Raw genomic sequence first — 17467 nt, forward strand, 5'->3', positions numbered from 1 at the left:
ATAGGCAGAGAGAACAAGAATGTGAGACTTATTGCCTTACATTATTATTCATCGAACAATCTGCCTGCTAGGAGATTTATATTTCTAAATTGACCCAAGTTAATTTAAAAAACAATCTAAAGCATTTCTGAGTCATCTCTTTAATTATTATATGTTAAAGTAGTGTGATTTTAAGTAAAAAACAAAATAACTTTATCTTTTCCTTTTTAGTGACCCAAATCAACCAGTCCCTCAAGACACGAAATTCATTCATACCAAACCCAACCGTTTTGAAGAAGTAGCATGGACCAGATATTCCCAGAAAGACCAACTTTATCTCCATATTGGATTAAAACCAAGAGTTAAAGAACATTACAGAGCCAATAAGGTGAACCTCTGGTTGGAGTTGGTACCTCATCTGCATAATCTCAATGACATTTCTCAGTATACCTCTACAACAACTAAAGTGCCATCAACTGACATCACTTTCAGACCTACGAGAAAAAATTCTGTACCTGTCACGTCAGCCTTTCCCACTGCCAAGCAGGATGATCCCAAACAACAACCAAGTCCATTTTCAGTGGATCAAAGGGACTACTCAACAGAGCTGAGTGTCACTATTGCAGTTGGAGCATCACTGCTGTTTCTGAACATCTTGGCCTTTGCAGCCCTGTACTACAAAAAGGATAAGAGGAGACATGATGTTCACAGGAGATGCAGCCCTCAGCGCACTACTACCAATGATCTAACCCATGCACAAGAAGAAGAAATCATGTCCCTCCAAATGAAGCACACTGATTTGGATCATGAATGTGAGTCCATCCATCCACATGAGGTGGTTCTTCGGACCGCCTGTCCCCCAGATTACACACTAGCTATGAGGAGGTCACCTGATGATGTTCCCTTAATGACACCCAACACCATTACAATGATTCCCAACACCATACCAGGGATTCAGCCCTTACACACATTCAACACATTTACTGGAGGACAGAACAATACTCTGCCCCATCCCCATCCCCACCCCCATTCACATTCAACAACCAGGGTATAGCCAGATAACAGAAACAAACTATTTTTTTGGTGGATTGCAGTAAACGATTACTGAAGATTCCTTGGCTTTCAACCTACAAGACTTACTATTTAAATAAGGAGGAATGTTATGTGAATATACATATCAAGAACTTTGGGGGTTTTGAAAAAAATGAATTGTGTATATACAAATCAACTTTAAAAACAAATTTCAATTGCTTGAAGCAATTGTGCCGAATGATACTTTTTCATTCACATTCAAGAATTAATTTTTTGAAGATTTAAGTTACATAATGGAATTAGGCATGTGGAACACCAAACAGGAAAGAACTATGTCTGAAATATAAAAAATAAAAATAAAAAAACTATGAATATGCACAAGGGACACACCAATGGAATGTCAGATAATTTTCACCAGTTTTTATTTGGAGCCGTTTTATTGTGTAGACCATATTTACATATTTGGATAAGTACACAAAGCGTCAATGCTGTTAATGGCCTTAGCAAAGGCTCATGCTGAAATTTGCCAGTAAAACAAAGAAGTTTAAAGACTGGCAGGTACAACATTATCACATAAGTGCTGTCAGTATAAAGTTGTGGGGATAAAGGAAACTGGATATTTTTAGCACGATGTGCATGATAATTTATATGCTTGGTGGCTGTGCTGCTGATTAAGCCGTAATTAAAATTCTTCTCATCCCATTGGAGTTTTTAATAGAAGCTTCCTCCATCAATTGGCAGAACCTAAAGATTTTAAGGGGCAAAAGTAATTACAATAAAATAATTCACAGTAGTTTCAATATAGAAGGAATTAGTTATTAAAGGTATTTGAAGAAACTATAGGTATAGTGGTGAATACTCGCTGATATGAATCCCAGAAAAAAAATTCCCTGTTTTCAATGTTCTTTTCATTCTCATCTAGATAATTTATAGAACTATAACCCTAATTGGACATGTGGTACAGGATCTATAAGTTGCTGTGTTTTTTTTTTGTTACTCTGTATTTTGTTCCTTTTGGTAAGGTGAAGTGTGTCCAAAGAGTTACTTGCAACAGTCTTTCATGATATGAGGATGCCCCAGTATTAACACTCTGATTATAGTTCTGAGTTCATTGATTTACTTATGCTGCATGACAAACGTTTACTAATAACAATTCATTATAAAGTTATGTCCCTCTTTACATCACTTATCTTTCTCACTGAGGTTCATTCACTGGAATTTACTCACGCAATCTCAGTAGAGTGCAACGTAGATACAGAACCTAGGAGAGTCAACACCTGGAGGATTTTAGTCTTACACATACGTGTGATTTTAAATGAATATTCTCAGACCACAGGAAACTCTTCATCCCCCTGTTGTTTACCAGTAACAGTATATCACAGACCTTTCCAAATGTTTGTATATGTAATCAGATGTACATTTATATTTAAAAAAAATGAGATGGACTTAAAGAGCACATCCTGATAAATACTTTCTCTCTTACCTGTACTATATTTCTATTAGACTAAAGTTATGTGATTTTTTTTTTACATTTTTTCAGATGACTAGCAATTTTGATAGTTTATAAGATAATGCAAAGAACTTTCTCTGACAAACTAACTGCAGTAACAGAAACCTTTCTTTTCAGTTACTCTTTTTCAAGAATGAAAGATTATTATACAAAAAAATTGTATACTACTTGATGGAACCAACTTTGTACATCTTGGCCATGTCACTGGTCACTGTGTGAAATAAAGATAATCTGGATAATGACTATTAGTCCAATGCTAAGAAACATGATCTTTGCTCATTAAAGAGCTAAAATGTTTATTGCTGTTTTGTCTTTCTTTTTTCTAAAAAAAAAAAAAGAAAAGAAAAGAAAAAGAAAAAAAGGAAAAGAAAAACAAAGAAACATGACTGTCTCAAAGAGTAATTTTTCTAGATTAGACCAGTCGGGTTTTTGAAGACACATAGGTAACTTCCACAGAAAACACAAACATGTATTTAAAGGCAAGTCTCATCTAAGATGAAACTCATAAAACTTTAATGTTATGAATTTAAAAGCTCCAGAAATTCATGAAAAAAAGAAAGATTAGCTTTGTGTTGTTAAATATCTCTTAGGTACAGATGTTGTAGAAATAAAGTGTCAATTGTTTTCAGTTAGAAACATAAGTTCCACTTCTGGTCATCAAGGAAAAGGTCTACTGAAAAGAAATGTGCAATATTTCATGGAATACAAATAGCTAGGATCATAAAATGGGGGTGATTAAACTACCATAAAGTAATGAATAGAAAGTTGCCATGCTAAGAGAATGTAAACGTGCTGAGCAAGATATTAAACTGGCACTAAAAGATAAAAATCTATTTCAAGGAATTTATTTGATTATAATCCCCCTCCCAATTGTTATCTATCAATGAAATGTGTGTATTCCTCCATAATTAAAAAAAAAAAAATCTCTGTTAGAAGCAAAAGTCTTCAAAATCCAGAGTGATCTACATGCAGTTTTTGACTGAGGTGGTTATGCTTTTAAACTGTGAACTGCCAGTGTACACAAATAGAAATAATTGTTTAGCATCTGAAGTATTGTTTAATTGGAACACTGTATTTTACTGTATTAATTAAACAAAACACTAGAACAGAATAGAAATGACAGCAAAATAAGATATGAATGAATACTTTTGTATGCATTGCTTCATTTGGCAAAACCAAACATTCTATTAAATATTGTGTTTTAACGATGGCCATATTTATAGCTATTTACCAATCTATTGCTCTGCATTTATCAATCTACCTATATATAGCATAACTGTCATCCTCTTTATATTAATTTAGGAAAATGATTTCGGAAAACAAAATATAGCCCTATTATTTTCTCTAAATTAGGGTAGAATAACTTTATGGAAGATAAAGCAGCCTAGGTTTAATAGCTGTTCACCAGTCACGTGATAAAGTCATTGTGAATGAGTGTTAGTTGCTACTTTTATAATTTCCAGTCTCTAGTTTTCTGAATGAAAAAGGATGTTCCACAATTACACAGAACATTAAGAACTGTTTTTAAAGCTGAAACATAATTTTTATATGCAAGGAAAATAAATACTGTTACTAAATTTTAGAAAGTATGTTGAAAATGTGTTTATTTAGATAATAATTTTCTTTGAAAAACAATGTAAGTAAAAAATTAAAATAATATTTTTGTCATTATTTGTTAATTCAGATTCTCCTGGCTCCGATTAAAAATTAGGCAAAGCTGCTTATAATTTATATAAAAATTACACTAAAGTGAACTTCATTTCATTGTTTCGCTGTTATATAAAATTTTTGCCAAATGTTTACCAACAGATTAATGTTTTAGAGTATGGGTTTAGAAAAATAAAAGTGACAGATTTCATAGTCTTAAATCTTTATTGAACATGTTGACTATGAACAGAATCTAATTGGCTACCACAGATATATAACAAAGTTTATTACTAACTTTATGCAAATTGGAAAATAATTTGCTAAAGCATTAAAAATATCCAATTTGGAGACATCTTGCTGGCAACTCAAAGCAGAAAATCTGAATATATATTATTTTATTCCTTATTTCAAATATAAAAGTTGACCAAAATGATGCTTTATTTCAGACTTCCTGATCTGTACATGAAAACAGCAACAACATTTTTAAAAAATTATCAACCATATGTAGCACTAAAAAGGAAAACAGATGGCACTAATTTTCTTACAGAAGTGAAGTGCTGAAACTAAATTGTTATATCTATAACAACAGTTTTTTCACCTCTTGGCACACTCATCGTGACACACATATTAATATCAAAAAAGGATACAAAGAATGTGAGAAATGTGTTCCAGCTTTAAAGACACTACCACATAGAAGTTACTGGGATTCTTTTCTTTGGCGAGTTTCACTGAAATACTTTCAAAGGGTGAAATGATGAACTGAATTCTTAAGAAGCTATCAAATATGGCAGCCTTTTGATGTTAGTAATTTTGTTTTCTTCTGTGTTATTGGTTCAAAGTACTGGCCTTTTCCTTCATTTCCAGTAATTAGTTGGTATAGACTATCACTTTTTAATGTGAATGGGAATTAGATAATTTGGTTATACTTGTGAAAACATGCTTCCAAACACATTCAATTAATGGGCACTTCCCTGCTGAGATTTTGTTATCATTCATTTAATTATCTTGTCAAGCTTTCCCGTTACGACAAATGTTTTAGCTTTCTGGTCAATAAACTAAGGGAATTTCTCCAGTAGCCTTATACCTCTCCTGCACTTGATCTGATAGCAACATACCCTTCAAATTGCCATCAGAAGTCTCTAAAGAAATTTCCTACTGATGTGAAACATTTGGTGACCAACTTGATTCTTTTTCATAAGCATTCTGATTTGACTTTATTCTGGCACTTTGCTGTATTTGTATGCAGGCCAGAAATCAATTCCATTTGATAAGGGTTGTGGAGAATACAGACAGGAATAACCACGTGCAGGGCTTAAGTGCCTTTTCCTCCTGAGATTTTATTTATAAAACTTAGCTTTTTTTAAAATTTTCAGATTCTGATAATTCAATTTAAAGAGTACAATAGGAAGACTATATTATAAATTACCAATAAGACAAGTTTATTTAGACATTTTTACGTTTAATTTGATTTTTAAAATAATATCAGATGGATCTAAATGGCTTCTGGGAAAGATTGAGGTAAATTTTTGAAAGTGACAATTATATAGGCATCTGGCTTGATGGTACTTAAGAATAAAAATTTAAATCTCTAACAAACTTTAAAAATGTTCCAAATATTAAGTTTAATTTAAAAGAAGTCTGAAGCTATTAGAGATAATCATATAGTAGATAGGTATATATTTTTTTTCTAGTCAGCTATTACATACACCACATAGTATATATACCCTATATACTATATGGTTTATATAACATTTATAATGACCCTTTCAGACCCATATACTTACAAATGACATTGTATAACTACCTACATATATATTAATGTGACTGAATTTAGTCCTCTATGGAAAGTCAAACCAAATAGCTAGCAGTTTTGAGTTGAAATGAATGATAACAATTAAAGCTTTTAAAAAATTGGTAAGGGTACAGTAACAAAAACTCAGCAGATAAATGTAAAACAGAGGGACCATTTTTGAATGCCATTTTCAGAGTTGACATCTAAACTAGATGGTGTGTTTAAAAGGATTTTAGTGGTTTTGATTCATCCTTTCTCTGCATTCATATCATTTAGCAAATTAATGGGACATATGTCACGGTTTTTGTGAAAAAGACCATTGGGTTGTCATGATTCAGTTTGTGTTTGGACATCTATGTCTTTCATTAAAAACATGTTTATTATCATGAATAAATATTACCATGTTTTCCAAGTTGTGTTGACTATTTTTAAACTCAGAAATAATTTCTTCTCTGTTTGCCTCACAGAAAAACATTACTAAGATAAGTGTTTTCTTACAAAAATCTTTGTATTGCTTACCCACACCTGACAGTTCTCACTTGATAGAAACAATGATATTTTTTGATCTTTTCACCTCTTGGTGAATGCAAGGCAAGAATTTAGAGAATAGATTTGGGAAGCTTGGACACAATTTTTCAGAAAAGAGAGAGGGAAAGTGGGAGAAGGAGAAAGAAAAGAATGGAAAAAAGGAGGAAGTGAGAGAGAAAAAAAGAAGAAAAACTTCTCAATTTTGAATTAATGACTTTTTGCATCCAAACAGTGTTTTAAATAGAGATGTGTGACAGTTTTTTAAAAAGAAGAGAAAAGGAATTTAAATAAATCTCTTTAAATCATAAATCTATTATTCTTAGAGAACAAAATTAATAATATCTAGGAAGATATCATAAATTTAATTCTTGATCCAAGTCTTGATCAAATCATGTCACCAGAAACAAATAAAAATAAAACCTATACTGAAATTTTTATGGTTCTATACTATCTAATCAGTAATGATCTTGGTAGGAAGACTGTGTGAAGTAAGATCATCTCTCATCTGTATATAGCCCAAGTTAAGAATACAGCAAAGAGGACATCATAGAATTTCCTCATACATAGCCTAAAGAAAAATGTTTCCAGTGGCTAAATAAAAGAATTAGCATTGCTTTACAAGTCTCTGTGGCCACATATGGCCATGGGCACCAAATAAATTAAACAGTTAAAAAACATATTCTAACAATTTCACTTTCCATAAACAGGTTTTGATGTTTTGTAAAATTTGATGTTGTTTGATATGATTACATTTTCACTAGTTTTATATTTCCTTATGGTTTGCAGGATGTTATTTCTGAGTTCAAAAAAAGTTTCAAATATACTCTGTGAATGTTCATGTGAAAGCAATATTTTCTAATGGAATGCTCTAATTTGAAGTACTGTCTCAATTTTGGAGAGTTGATTGACTATCTAGTTAAAACATTTCTATCTCCCCTGAAAATACTCAACTTTGTTCTCAGAGCTGCCTTCCTCTGCACTACAGGAGATCTTCTTACCAGTTACTGTGGCTCCTATTTCCATGGCCTATCCTATTACTAGTTATGGCCTCTTCTCCAAGGAGGTAAAGTTGTGCTGAAAGTCTTAAAAGGGGATCTGACTAACTGGTGCCTTGGGAATTGGCTTCCTCTCTTCCTCAGGCAGGTTAGAAACTAGTGAACATCAATCAAGCAGTGAAAGAAATTAGTCATTTCTTCTTTCAACAAATGGTGTCTACTATGTGTCAGGCAACATAATGGGTATTAAACACGTGGCCAATTCTATGACTTACTAACATACAACCATTGTCAAGTTTGGAATAGGTTCAAACATTTGGACTGATTTAGACCACTTTCTATGCTATACTCTGTAGCAAATCATTGTACAATTCCTCGTTTTGTCTATTTTACATGTCTCAAAACAGTAAACACAAATCAACATTTCTTGAGTTCAAAAAAAATGTTAGTTGAATTCTATTGAGTCAGTTCACCAGTTAAGGTATTTGGCAGCCATCTTTCCAAATAATAAATACAGCCCTATCTGAAGTCATGCTACAGTATGCCAATTCAAATTTCATGGAATATGAAATTTCCAGCATAAATCTCATCTGATCCAGCCCCATAAGTGGTTCCTTAACCCTTTGCCACAACCTCAACATGTAATTGTGAAGTCTGCCATTGAACACTGCCATGGGTCTGAATTCTAAAACAGCTGGCTACATTTTGGACTATTTGAGATATCTTTTTATATTGATTTATTGCTCCATTGTTTTCTTTTTATGGTCATACAGTCTTCATCACCTGAATTGCTCTCAAATATTTAAAGATAGCTTTCATATCTTCCATGAGTTATTTTCTCCTCAAAGCAAAAAATCCCACTTGCAGTACAAAATAGTGCAGTCTTTTCACAATTCTAATCACTGTTCTCCAAATTTGCTCCCCAGCCTAAGTTTCTTGGAAAGTTTAATGTCTAGGATTGACCATAATAAACACTTACGTATAGTTCATCACTGCCTAATAGAGTTCCACTATCAACTTCCTCATTACACAAACTATATTTATTTTAATTTAACTTGCAATACTATTACATTCTTTGTTGGCCATAGCATACTGATAATTCAGATTGAGATGTACTTTCTACTAAAACTTTAACAATTCTACATGCACTATTGTTAAGCAAATTCTGTCTTTCTACTGCCCTTGATCATTTGAGTTTTATTGTATGTTCAAGATATTAAACACTATTAAATTCTACCTCATTAGGTACAGCACTACAGCCTATGGAGACCTATCTATCCACCTCAGAGTAATGAAATCAACAAAGGTGATAAACTTCTATCTTCAACCAATCACTAACGAAAAAAATACCAGCAGAATCAGGTTGAGGATAAATCTCTGGAATAATAGTAATAGAGATAGTGTGTAAAGTACTGACAAAAGCAAAGGTGACAATTACTAAGCCCTTTTATGTTCCAGGTTCTGTATCGCACCCCACAACAAACTCCTACATACCACTCTCAAAATATCTTTAATACCTGTTGATGTGCTTATTCACTAATTCATTGTTTAAAAGATTATTATTAAGCATCTATTATGTATGTTACTGAGCTAGTTGTCAATGATAGAAAAGTGAATAAAATGTGGTCCCTGTTCTCACATTACTAGCAGTCAACTGATTACTCTTCCTCTCTTCTACACACACAGCACAAAATACGCTATCAGATACATTTGCAGGATATATTTTTTTCCATGTGAAATATTTGCCTGACATCATAGTCATCTTTAGTAAGAAAACTTGGATAATTACTCTAAACTTTCCATTTGGGAACTTCTGGGTTCCCGGTGCGTTGTATTAAATGTTAGAAGATGTAGAAAAATCATTCTCACACGAATCACCTATCATAATTAGGATGTGGATTTAGGCCAGTCAAGTGTGGTCTTAAAGTGGGATTCCTTGTATGAAAAAGTAATACATACATAAGATAAAACAAAATATTTTAAAGTGAAAAGTAGACATCTCTTTTACTACAGATTCTAATCCCTTAGTCTTTTTCCCCAAAGACATTGACTATCACCAATTTGTATATAAATCTCTACAAATATGTCATTCATGTGTAAACGTGTAAAGGTGTATTTTCTGTGTATGTATGTGGGGGGCATTATATATATATATTGATATATATACACACACACACATATATTCACATATATATATACACACATACATACATATTCTTTTTTAAAATTTATCTGGAAATGTTCCATGTGAGGACACTATATGTCAGCTCTAAGGACAAAACAGAAGAAAATAAAAATAAGTTTCAAATTTCTCCTTACATTCAAGGCTATTCTAATCAAAATTTCAACACTGTTTGATTACACACTTTAGGTGAGTAAGGGTCAGGAATAGCCAAGATTATTTTGAATCGAACGAATAAGCAGCAAATACTTTGTCTACCATATTTCATTATTTACTATAAAACTATTGTAATCAAAAGAGTGTTACATCAGTTCAGAGACAGACCAGTGTAGGATAACAGTGAACCCATAAACAGATCTATGAAGAAAGAGGAACATGGCATATAAAGGGAAATACAAATCAAGAGAAAGGAGAGATGCCTCAGCTAACAATGGCTATCCCTACCCATAGAGAAAACATCCCTATGTCATACTACACACAAAAATCAATCCCAGACAAATTAAAAATATAAACATAAAAGCACATTTTAAATGTTTCAGAATGCATAGGAAAACATTGTCATGTCCTTGAAGTAGGGAAGAATTTATTAACAAGACATAAAACAACATAAACAATAAAGAAAAAGAATAACAAGTTAAAATTAAACTGTCAAAACATCAGATAACAAGATTTTTAAAAAACTGATGATAAGCACATATTGAAAGTAAGTATTTGCAACACATATCAGCAATGAAAGATTAATTAATATGAGTGGATAGAAAATTCCTGTAGTTTAAATAAGGAAAGGACAAATTCACAAGGAAAATAGAGCTGATTAAATACTGGGAATAAAAGACATGTGTGTTTTTTTCCCTGTTGTTAATTTCCACAAAATGTAAGGAGAGGACTAAAAAATATATAAACTTATCAGAACAAAAAGGAATAGAAAAAGAGATAGCAGGTAAGAAATTCTAATAAGTTTTTGAGAGATAGAAATTAGATAAACTGAAAACATTAAGAATATAATACAACCTATGAAATAACAACATAAGTCAGAATTAGAAAAGTTAAGAGATGCTTTAATATAACTCAAGAAAGAATTATAAATAAAAGAAAAAACAATTTTTAAAATCAAGACCAAATTAAAAGAAATGCAGACCAAAGAATGCTTTAAGAGACAGAAAAATATTCAAAAAGAAATAGGAATAAATAGTAAACAGTCGAAAAAATCTAAAAAGTTTCAAAAAGGAAGGAATGGAGGATGTGAGCTGAGAGGGAGAGGAAGGGAGAAATAAGAAAAAATCAAGCATAAGTGATATGAAGATAGAAAAAGGAGATTCAATATACATGTATATGAAACCTTCAAAAAAGAAAACCAAAACAAGGAGAACACAACAAATACAATGAAAGCTATATTCAAAGACACTTTTACAATACAACAGAAAAAGATTTGTTGTCACATTTTCAAAAAGCACACTGAATATCTGCAATAACTGATCAAAAATGACCAACATCAAGACATATGTTAACAAGATTATTGACTATCAAAGAAATAATACAAGCATTCACATCTAGCTAAAATCACCAAATCTCTTAAAATGAAGACTCTTTTGTTATATAATTAGATCATCATCAGACTTCAGAAACAATGCTTTATACCAGTAAAAATTAAAGTAACATGCGAAAGATAAGAAGTTAGAATGTAAGCAAGTTATTTTTATATTCAGTCATAAACTAACTTTCCTACAAGTACGAAGGGCATGGACAAACTGTTACTGGCATTCAAGAACTTAGGGAATACTGTTACCATGAACACCTCCTGAGAAGTTTACCAGAAAAAGACCTGTAGACAAACAGAAGGGTGACATGGACATAAGGACTGATAATGGGCACTAAATACCAGAGAGCTAAGACTAAATGAGGGCTGTATGGTGGAGTACAGGGTAAGCTGGTTGCATGCTCTGACAATGAAGACACAGTACAGCTATAAGAAATATAAAGATAATACAAAAATCATGGGTAAAAATTTTCATTATGTTCAATAATCATATTTACAGTGGTAGCAGTGCTCTTGCTACTCTGAAACTGCTTTCTGTGTAACAGAATACAGCAGAGGGATATTGTGATATGCTAATTCTATCAACTGCACTGTCTTTGAGAACCAGCACTCTTAATGTGGAAGAAAGGATATTCTGAATCAGAGTAGAAGAGGTTAAGTAAAAACCCATCTTGTGGTTTCAATTTTAAAGTGCAACTGTCAGAATGAACACTTCAAAAAATGTTATGCAAACTATGATCAAGCCAGTAGCAATGAGTATCCCTAAGGACCAGATTGTGGTCTTAAAAGAACATTTCCTACTTTAAAAAATTCACCACGCACACAAACACACATAGAAAGAGAGGTCTGGGGAACAAACTGTAGAAGGTGAACCTGGAATATCTTGTCAAAGACTTCTAGGAATATATCTAAAGGACATCGGAACCAATACAAAGATGATCTCACTATCTAAAGATAAGACAATTTGAACATCAATAAGGATAATTTCAATTAATTGAAAACAAATTGAGTTTAAATTCTAAAGTGAATAATAATTAAAAAGAAAACATCTACCACCTATGGCAGATAACTGGAAAATAATTCATTGTTTTGAAAACTCATAAGTAAAAAGAACAGTTAAATATTTTGTCCTGCCATTCCTCCACCAACTGTACATCAAGGCAGCCAAATGGTAGATGAGAATTCACTCTTCGTAGAAGTATCTCAGCTAACAAAAGAAGGGAATTATTGTATTAGAATTTCAGTTGTCACTTGTTTTATTGCTTCCAATAAATCAGTGGATCTAGGTATTAAACATCACAAAATTAGAAATAATGAGTCAGTCATCATGTGCCTCCTGGATAGATATACACAAGATTACCTTTGAAAAGGCTTGCAGTCAAAACCAAACCTGTATATGATGAAGACTCTAGGTTCAACTGTCAGAAAATATATAGGTTCAGGAAGTACATCAAAGAAGCATGCTAAATTATACCATAGATATGAAATCAGACAATTCACACTATTTAAAATTTTCCCAATTAAATTTTCTTGTTTCCTCAGTAAATAAATTGAAAAAAAAAATACAGAGAAAATACGTAGATTTTTAAAAACTTGCAAATACTTTTAAAACAATTTCTGCTTCAGGAAGTACGACTCGGTGATAAAATTATAAAGGACAGCAAGATGCAGTAATCTAAAATAGTGTTGATTGATAACAAAGGAAATAAGCTGTGATTGAGATGGTCCATGTGGAGGGATTTTTTTTGCAGTGGCTTGCAAAGTGCTATTTCTTAATCTGGGTGTTTTTTACCTGAGCATTTTCCTTATGATGATGTTTTAAACCAAACATTTATTTCATGATGTTTTTCTGTACCTGGATTATATTTTACAATAAAATAAATAGGATTGTAATAAAATAAATAATACATGAAAATGTTTCGGACTTAAAAAACATGAGTTTACTAATTGAAAGGGCCTACAAACTGCCCCGTATAATGGATGGAAAAACCACCCGTGAAAGCACACCATCACAAAATGTCACGGCATCAGAAAAAAGGAAAAATTTCAAAGCTTCCTCAGAGGAACAAAAGGAATTCTCAATGTCGGCTCTGGAAGCTAGAAGACATTGCATAATATTTTCAAGAAAGAATTATGATCAACATATAGAATTTTATATTCAAACAAAATGTAAGTTCACTGTATCAGTCCACAAAGGCATACATTCAGGGGAGAGAGGAAATAAAAAACCAGGATCACTGCTCAGGAGACTGGAGAACAGCTCAGAGTATGAAGCTGGGGAGTTGTAGAAAGAATATCTATACAACAAAATTAAAACTGACATGTTTCATCAGTGAAAAAAGTGTTATTTGTATAGATTTTACATTTTTTTGTTAAATTTGGAAAGAATGTAGAAACTACACCACAAAATCAAAATTATTAATGCAGAGAAAAACAGAAAGTACTATAAGAAATGGAATGTAATCTTTGAATATATATTTGTGCACACGAATGTAAGTACAGATAATTCTTACAAACAGAAAGTTTGGAAAAAGTGTATTTTAAGGTTTTTTTTTCTACTGATTTCCTAATTGATTTAAAAAGGTGTTATTCAAATTTACATTCCACAAACAGTGTATTAAAGTATCTATTTCCCTACTCTCTAATCAAAACTGTGGTTATCAATTTTTTATATTTTCCATTTCAATATAAATGTAATATCATTATTGTATTAATTTGCATGTTTAAACTGAGGTAAAACATCTTTTCTTATGCTTATAAGTCATTGTATTTCTTTTTTATATTAGATGTATTCCTTTACTTTGTATATTTTTTCTATTTGTTTATTAATCTCTTATGAAATTATAAGAGTTCTCTATAGATAAATAAAATCAGTACTTTTGGTCATGTGTGTTGCAAATAATTTTGCTCAACTTTTCTTTGAATTTTATGTTATTTTGTGCTAGGCAGAAAATTTTTTCTTGTGTTCAATTATTGAAATATATCAGTGTTTGCTTTGTGTTTTCTGAGTTTTGTTTCTTGCATACAAAGACCTTCCCCGTTTCAACGTTTAATTCATTCATCTTTTCTTCTGTATGGACAGCCTCATTGTTTATAGTTAAATCTTTGATCCATCTAAAATGTATATTGACATAACCAGTAAGAAAGGGATTAAGTTTATTTTTTCCCAGATAAGGTTTGAATGCAATTCAGACCTGAATTAAGTGGATTGTGTTTTATTGTAAAGTTGAGGACTTTTTATTTTCAGCTACTGAAATCTGTAAGACTGTAGAAGAGCAAGATGCTAGCCAAGCCACACAAGGTTTATTACTACTTCTAAGTGTCTTCTTACATACTTACAACTAAGACCTGCCCTCCTAGTATGTGACTCCCAATTCCAAACACTATCCCAAAAAGGAAAATGACCCAACCAGTGAAAGGAAGGCTCTCTCACTTAAACAATAACAATCTGTACATACATTTACATCAACAGACCATATTTTAAAAACTCAACACTAAAATAGCTTAAGAATTTTCTCAGCCCTATGATCAAAAGAAAATCAATGGAAATGAAAGAACTATGATGGGTAAGTGTGTTGATCTAGGTTGGAGTCAGAAACGGGCAACAACAGAGGTATACCTTCACCTGCACCTGGAGTCACAGACCTAAACCAAATGTCTCATAGATGCTGCTGTAAGATTGCCAGTGATTTCCACCAAGTAACGTACTATTAAAGACTATAGTAGTTGTCTTGGCATTTTAAAAATACCCTACTTGGTGGTTTTGGGTTTCTTCCCAGCTTGTAGAGTAATAAAATAAGCAGTCCTCTGATTCTTTTTTTTTTTTTTTTTGGTTGCTTAGAAAGTTCTAATTTAAGTTTTTTGCATCATTTCTTCATCCATTGTCCAAGATTGCTACTGTATCTGTGGTTTTCTGGTCATCATTTTTTGAGACTGGCTCTTGGAGCTTACACTCTGCTATATGAATTATTTATCTACATTTTTACTCTAATCATTAAAGGGCTTAGGAACAAGAAAAAAATGTTAAAAATGCAATAAAAAGCTCCACATTAGAGTTGACTATTTAACAGAAACTATTTTTGTTCAGATTCCTATGAAGGCTTTTAGCAAAGATAAATGAGCTTATGCCATAAAGCTATGCATGTTTTGAAAAGTGATAAAAGGTTAATTGGGTACCATGTAAGCAAGAGTGTATACGAAGAAACCCTTTAGTTGGTGGTCAAGTATATTTAACAAATGTTCATATCTTAAGTCTATATTAAGTTGCCATTCTACACGAATACTACACAGTGTATTTAGAAACAAAACAAAAGAGTTTAGCAATGTGTGAACAGTTTTCAATAAAAAATTTGGGGGGAGTTGGGTGAAGGATGAGTTAGAAGGAGAGAACTGAGCTGTGTAGCAGACGTGAAAAGATGTGTTAAAGAAGATGATCTCTAAGTATTTTTGTTTCTGGCAAACAAAAGCTGCCTTCAATAATAAGCACATATGTTTGTTTCAAGGACTATAAAACCATGGAAAAGATTAAGGGCCCTAGTAATTAGGGCTGAAGCTGAAAGGATTATTATTTGCAGAAAAAAACCTTAGGAGGGAAGAAGGAGTCCTGAAGATAATATTGGCAGCAAGTAAATCTTGACAACGTCCTCTGGAATTTTCCACAGTCCGAATCCCATGTTAAACTACATTTTCTTCTCACCAAAAAACCAAGAAATATAAAACTGTAGATTTATATACATGTAGCATGTGGGTAACTCTGCTCTCCTACCAGGAAATATACCCTTCGTTCTTTGCTATGTAGACCAGCAGTACGGTAAAGTGGAGTGGCGATTTGAGGCTCCTGAGATTTTTTAATTTGTTATGAGAATTCAGCCTTAAAGATCTTGGCCAAATCAAATAATCATACTTTTGTACATCAGATAAGAAGATCTATCAAGCTGCATTTGCCCAACTAAGGTGACTTGATTACAAAGGCAACCTTCCACCTAGTTTTGTCTACACTAGCCTCTATGCAAAAATAACATTTCACTGCAAATCCAGTGTTTCCTGTTTTCCTTTGTCACTTCTGCTCTCCACAGCCCCCAACCTTTCTTTTCTTACTTACAAACTTCCTGTCCGTTGTCTTTGCGTTCACCATCTTGCCTTTCTTAAGGTGTAGCCTTTAGCTTTACTCCTGAGTGTGCTTTCATCACTGTTCTCTGTAGCAATACACTCACGAAAATTTCTTGTGGTAAAATCTCTCTCAGTGAGACTAGATTTGAGGAATTTCCTTCCCATGTGCCCCGTATCGTTTCATATGGATTCTTCTCTTCATTAATTGTCACTGCCATTTCATACTTTGAAACCCTCATCCACTCTTACCTAGATGTTAAAATAGCCTCCTATGAGGTCTCAAAAAGTCCTGTATGACCCAGCTGCTGTTTGCATCCAATTCCTTATTCTCTTCCTATGTAGCCTGGACTCCAACCACAAAGAAACTGCCTAGAGTTCCTCAAACACATTGTGATCTTGATCTTCCTGTTCTGAATCTTTGCATGGATTTCTCTATTTTCCCTCTCTTTCCTTGGCCAACTCACAGTAACCCCTCAGGACAGGACTCGGTTAAGATGACAGCTCTGCTTAGGTAGGCCTCTCTGCTTGGTGACTCCTAGGCTAGGTAAAATCTTGACTTTCTTTTTTTCTGCCACAATATAAATCACATTTTATTTTAATTATCTGCTTCTCAGTACCCCCTCAAGGCTACAAACTCCTTGAAGTCAGGAACTATCTCATTTGCTGTTATTCTCCTTGTGCCCACTGCTCAGTTCATATTTGGGGAAAAAAGGGGCATGTACGGTTTCTAAATATATCTTGACTTTGCTACCCCCGTGATTTTTCTCATACTATTCTTTTTGCCTAAATTTTATCCTTTCCAATTTATTCTCTCCCCAGTCCTATGTGCACGTGTTGGTCTATTAAATCCTACTTATTTTTCCAGCCAGATTCAGGTGTTGTCTCTTCTATGAGAATTCCCTCATGATACCCACTAGAACTGATCTGAATTCCCACTCTTCTGTATCCTAATCATGTAGCATGAATCACACACTGCTTTGTAATATGCTCAGTCTCTGTTTTTACTCCCACACTAGATGGATTGAAAAGTAGAAACGATGTTTTAAAATCTTTGTATTCCTCATGTTATCTATCACAGTGTTTTGCAGAGCTGGTGCTTAATATATACTGAATGAATTATTGTGAAATAATTTCTCAGAGCAATAAACTTCTCTGT

The 17467-nt window shown here is 32.8% G+C and overlaps 1 protein-coding gene across 3 annotated transcripts in view; it reads left to right on the top strand.

Moving 5' to 3' along the window:
• NLGN1 (neuroligin 1) overlaps positions 1-12418 on the top strand; it is a 909290-nt gene extending 896872 nt beyond the window's left edge. For 2 of the 3 annotated variants that reach the window (XM_015131524.3, XM_015131526.3), the window contains exon 6: positions 211-12418. In XM_015131524.3, the coding sequence (XP_014987010.1) occupies positions 211-1033 (823 nt within the window). In that variant the 3' untranslated portion in view covers positions 1034-12418. 3 annotated transcript variants of the gene reach the window in all.
• Positions 12419-17467: the final 5049 nt, after the last annotated feature.

The sequence above is a fragment of the Macaca mulatta genome, chromosome 2 (assembly GCF_049350105.2).
Source record: "Macaca mulatta isolate MMU2019108-1 chromosome 2, T2T-MMU8v2.0, whole genome shotgun sequence".
NCBI lineage: Eukaryota > Metazoa > Chordata > Mammalia > Primates > Cercopithecidae > Macaca > Macaca mulatta.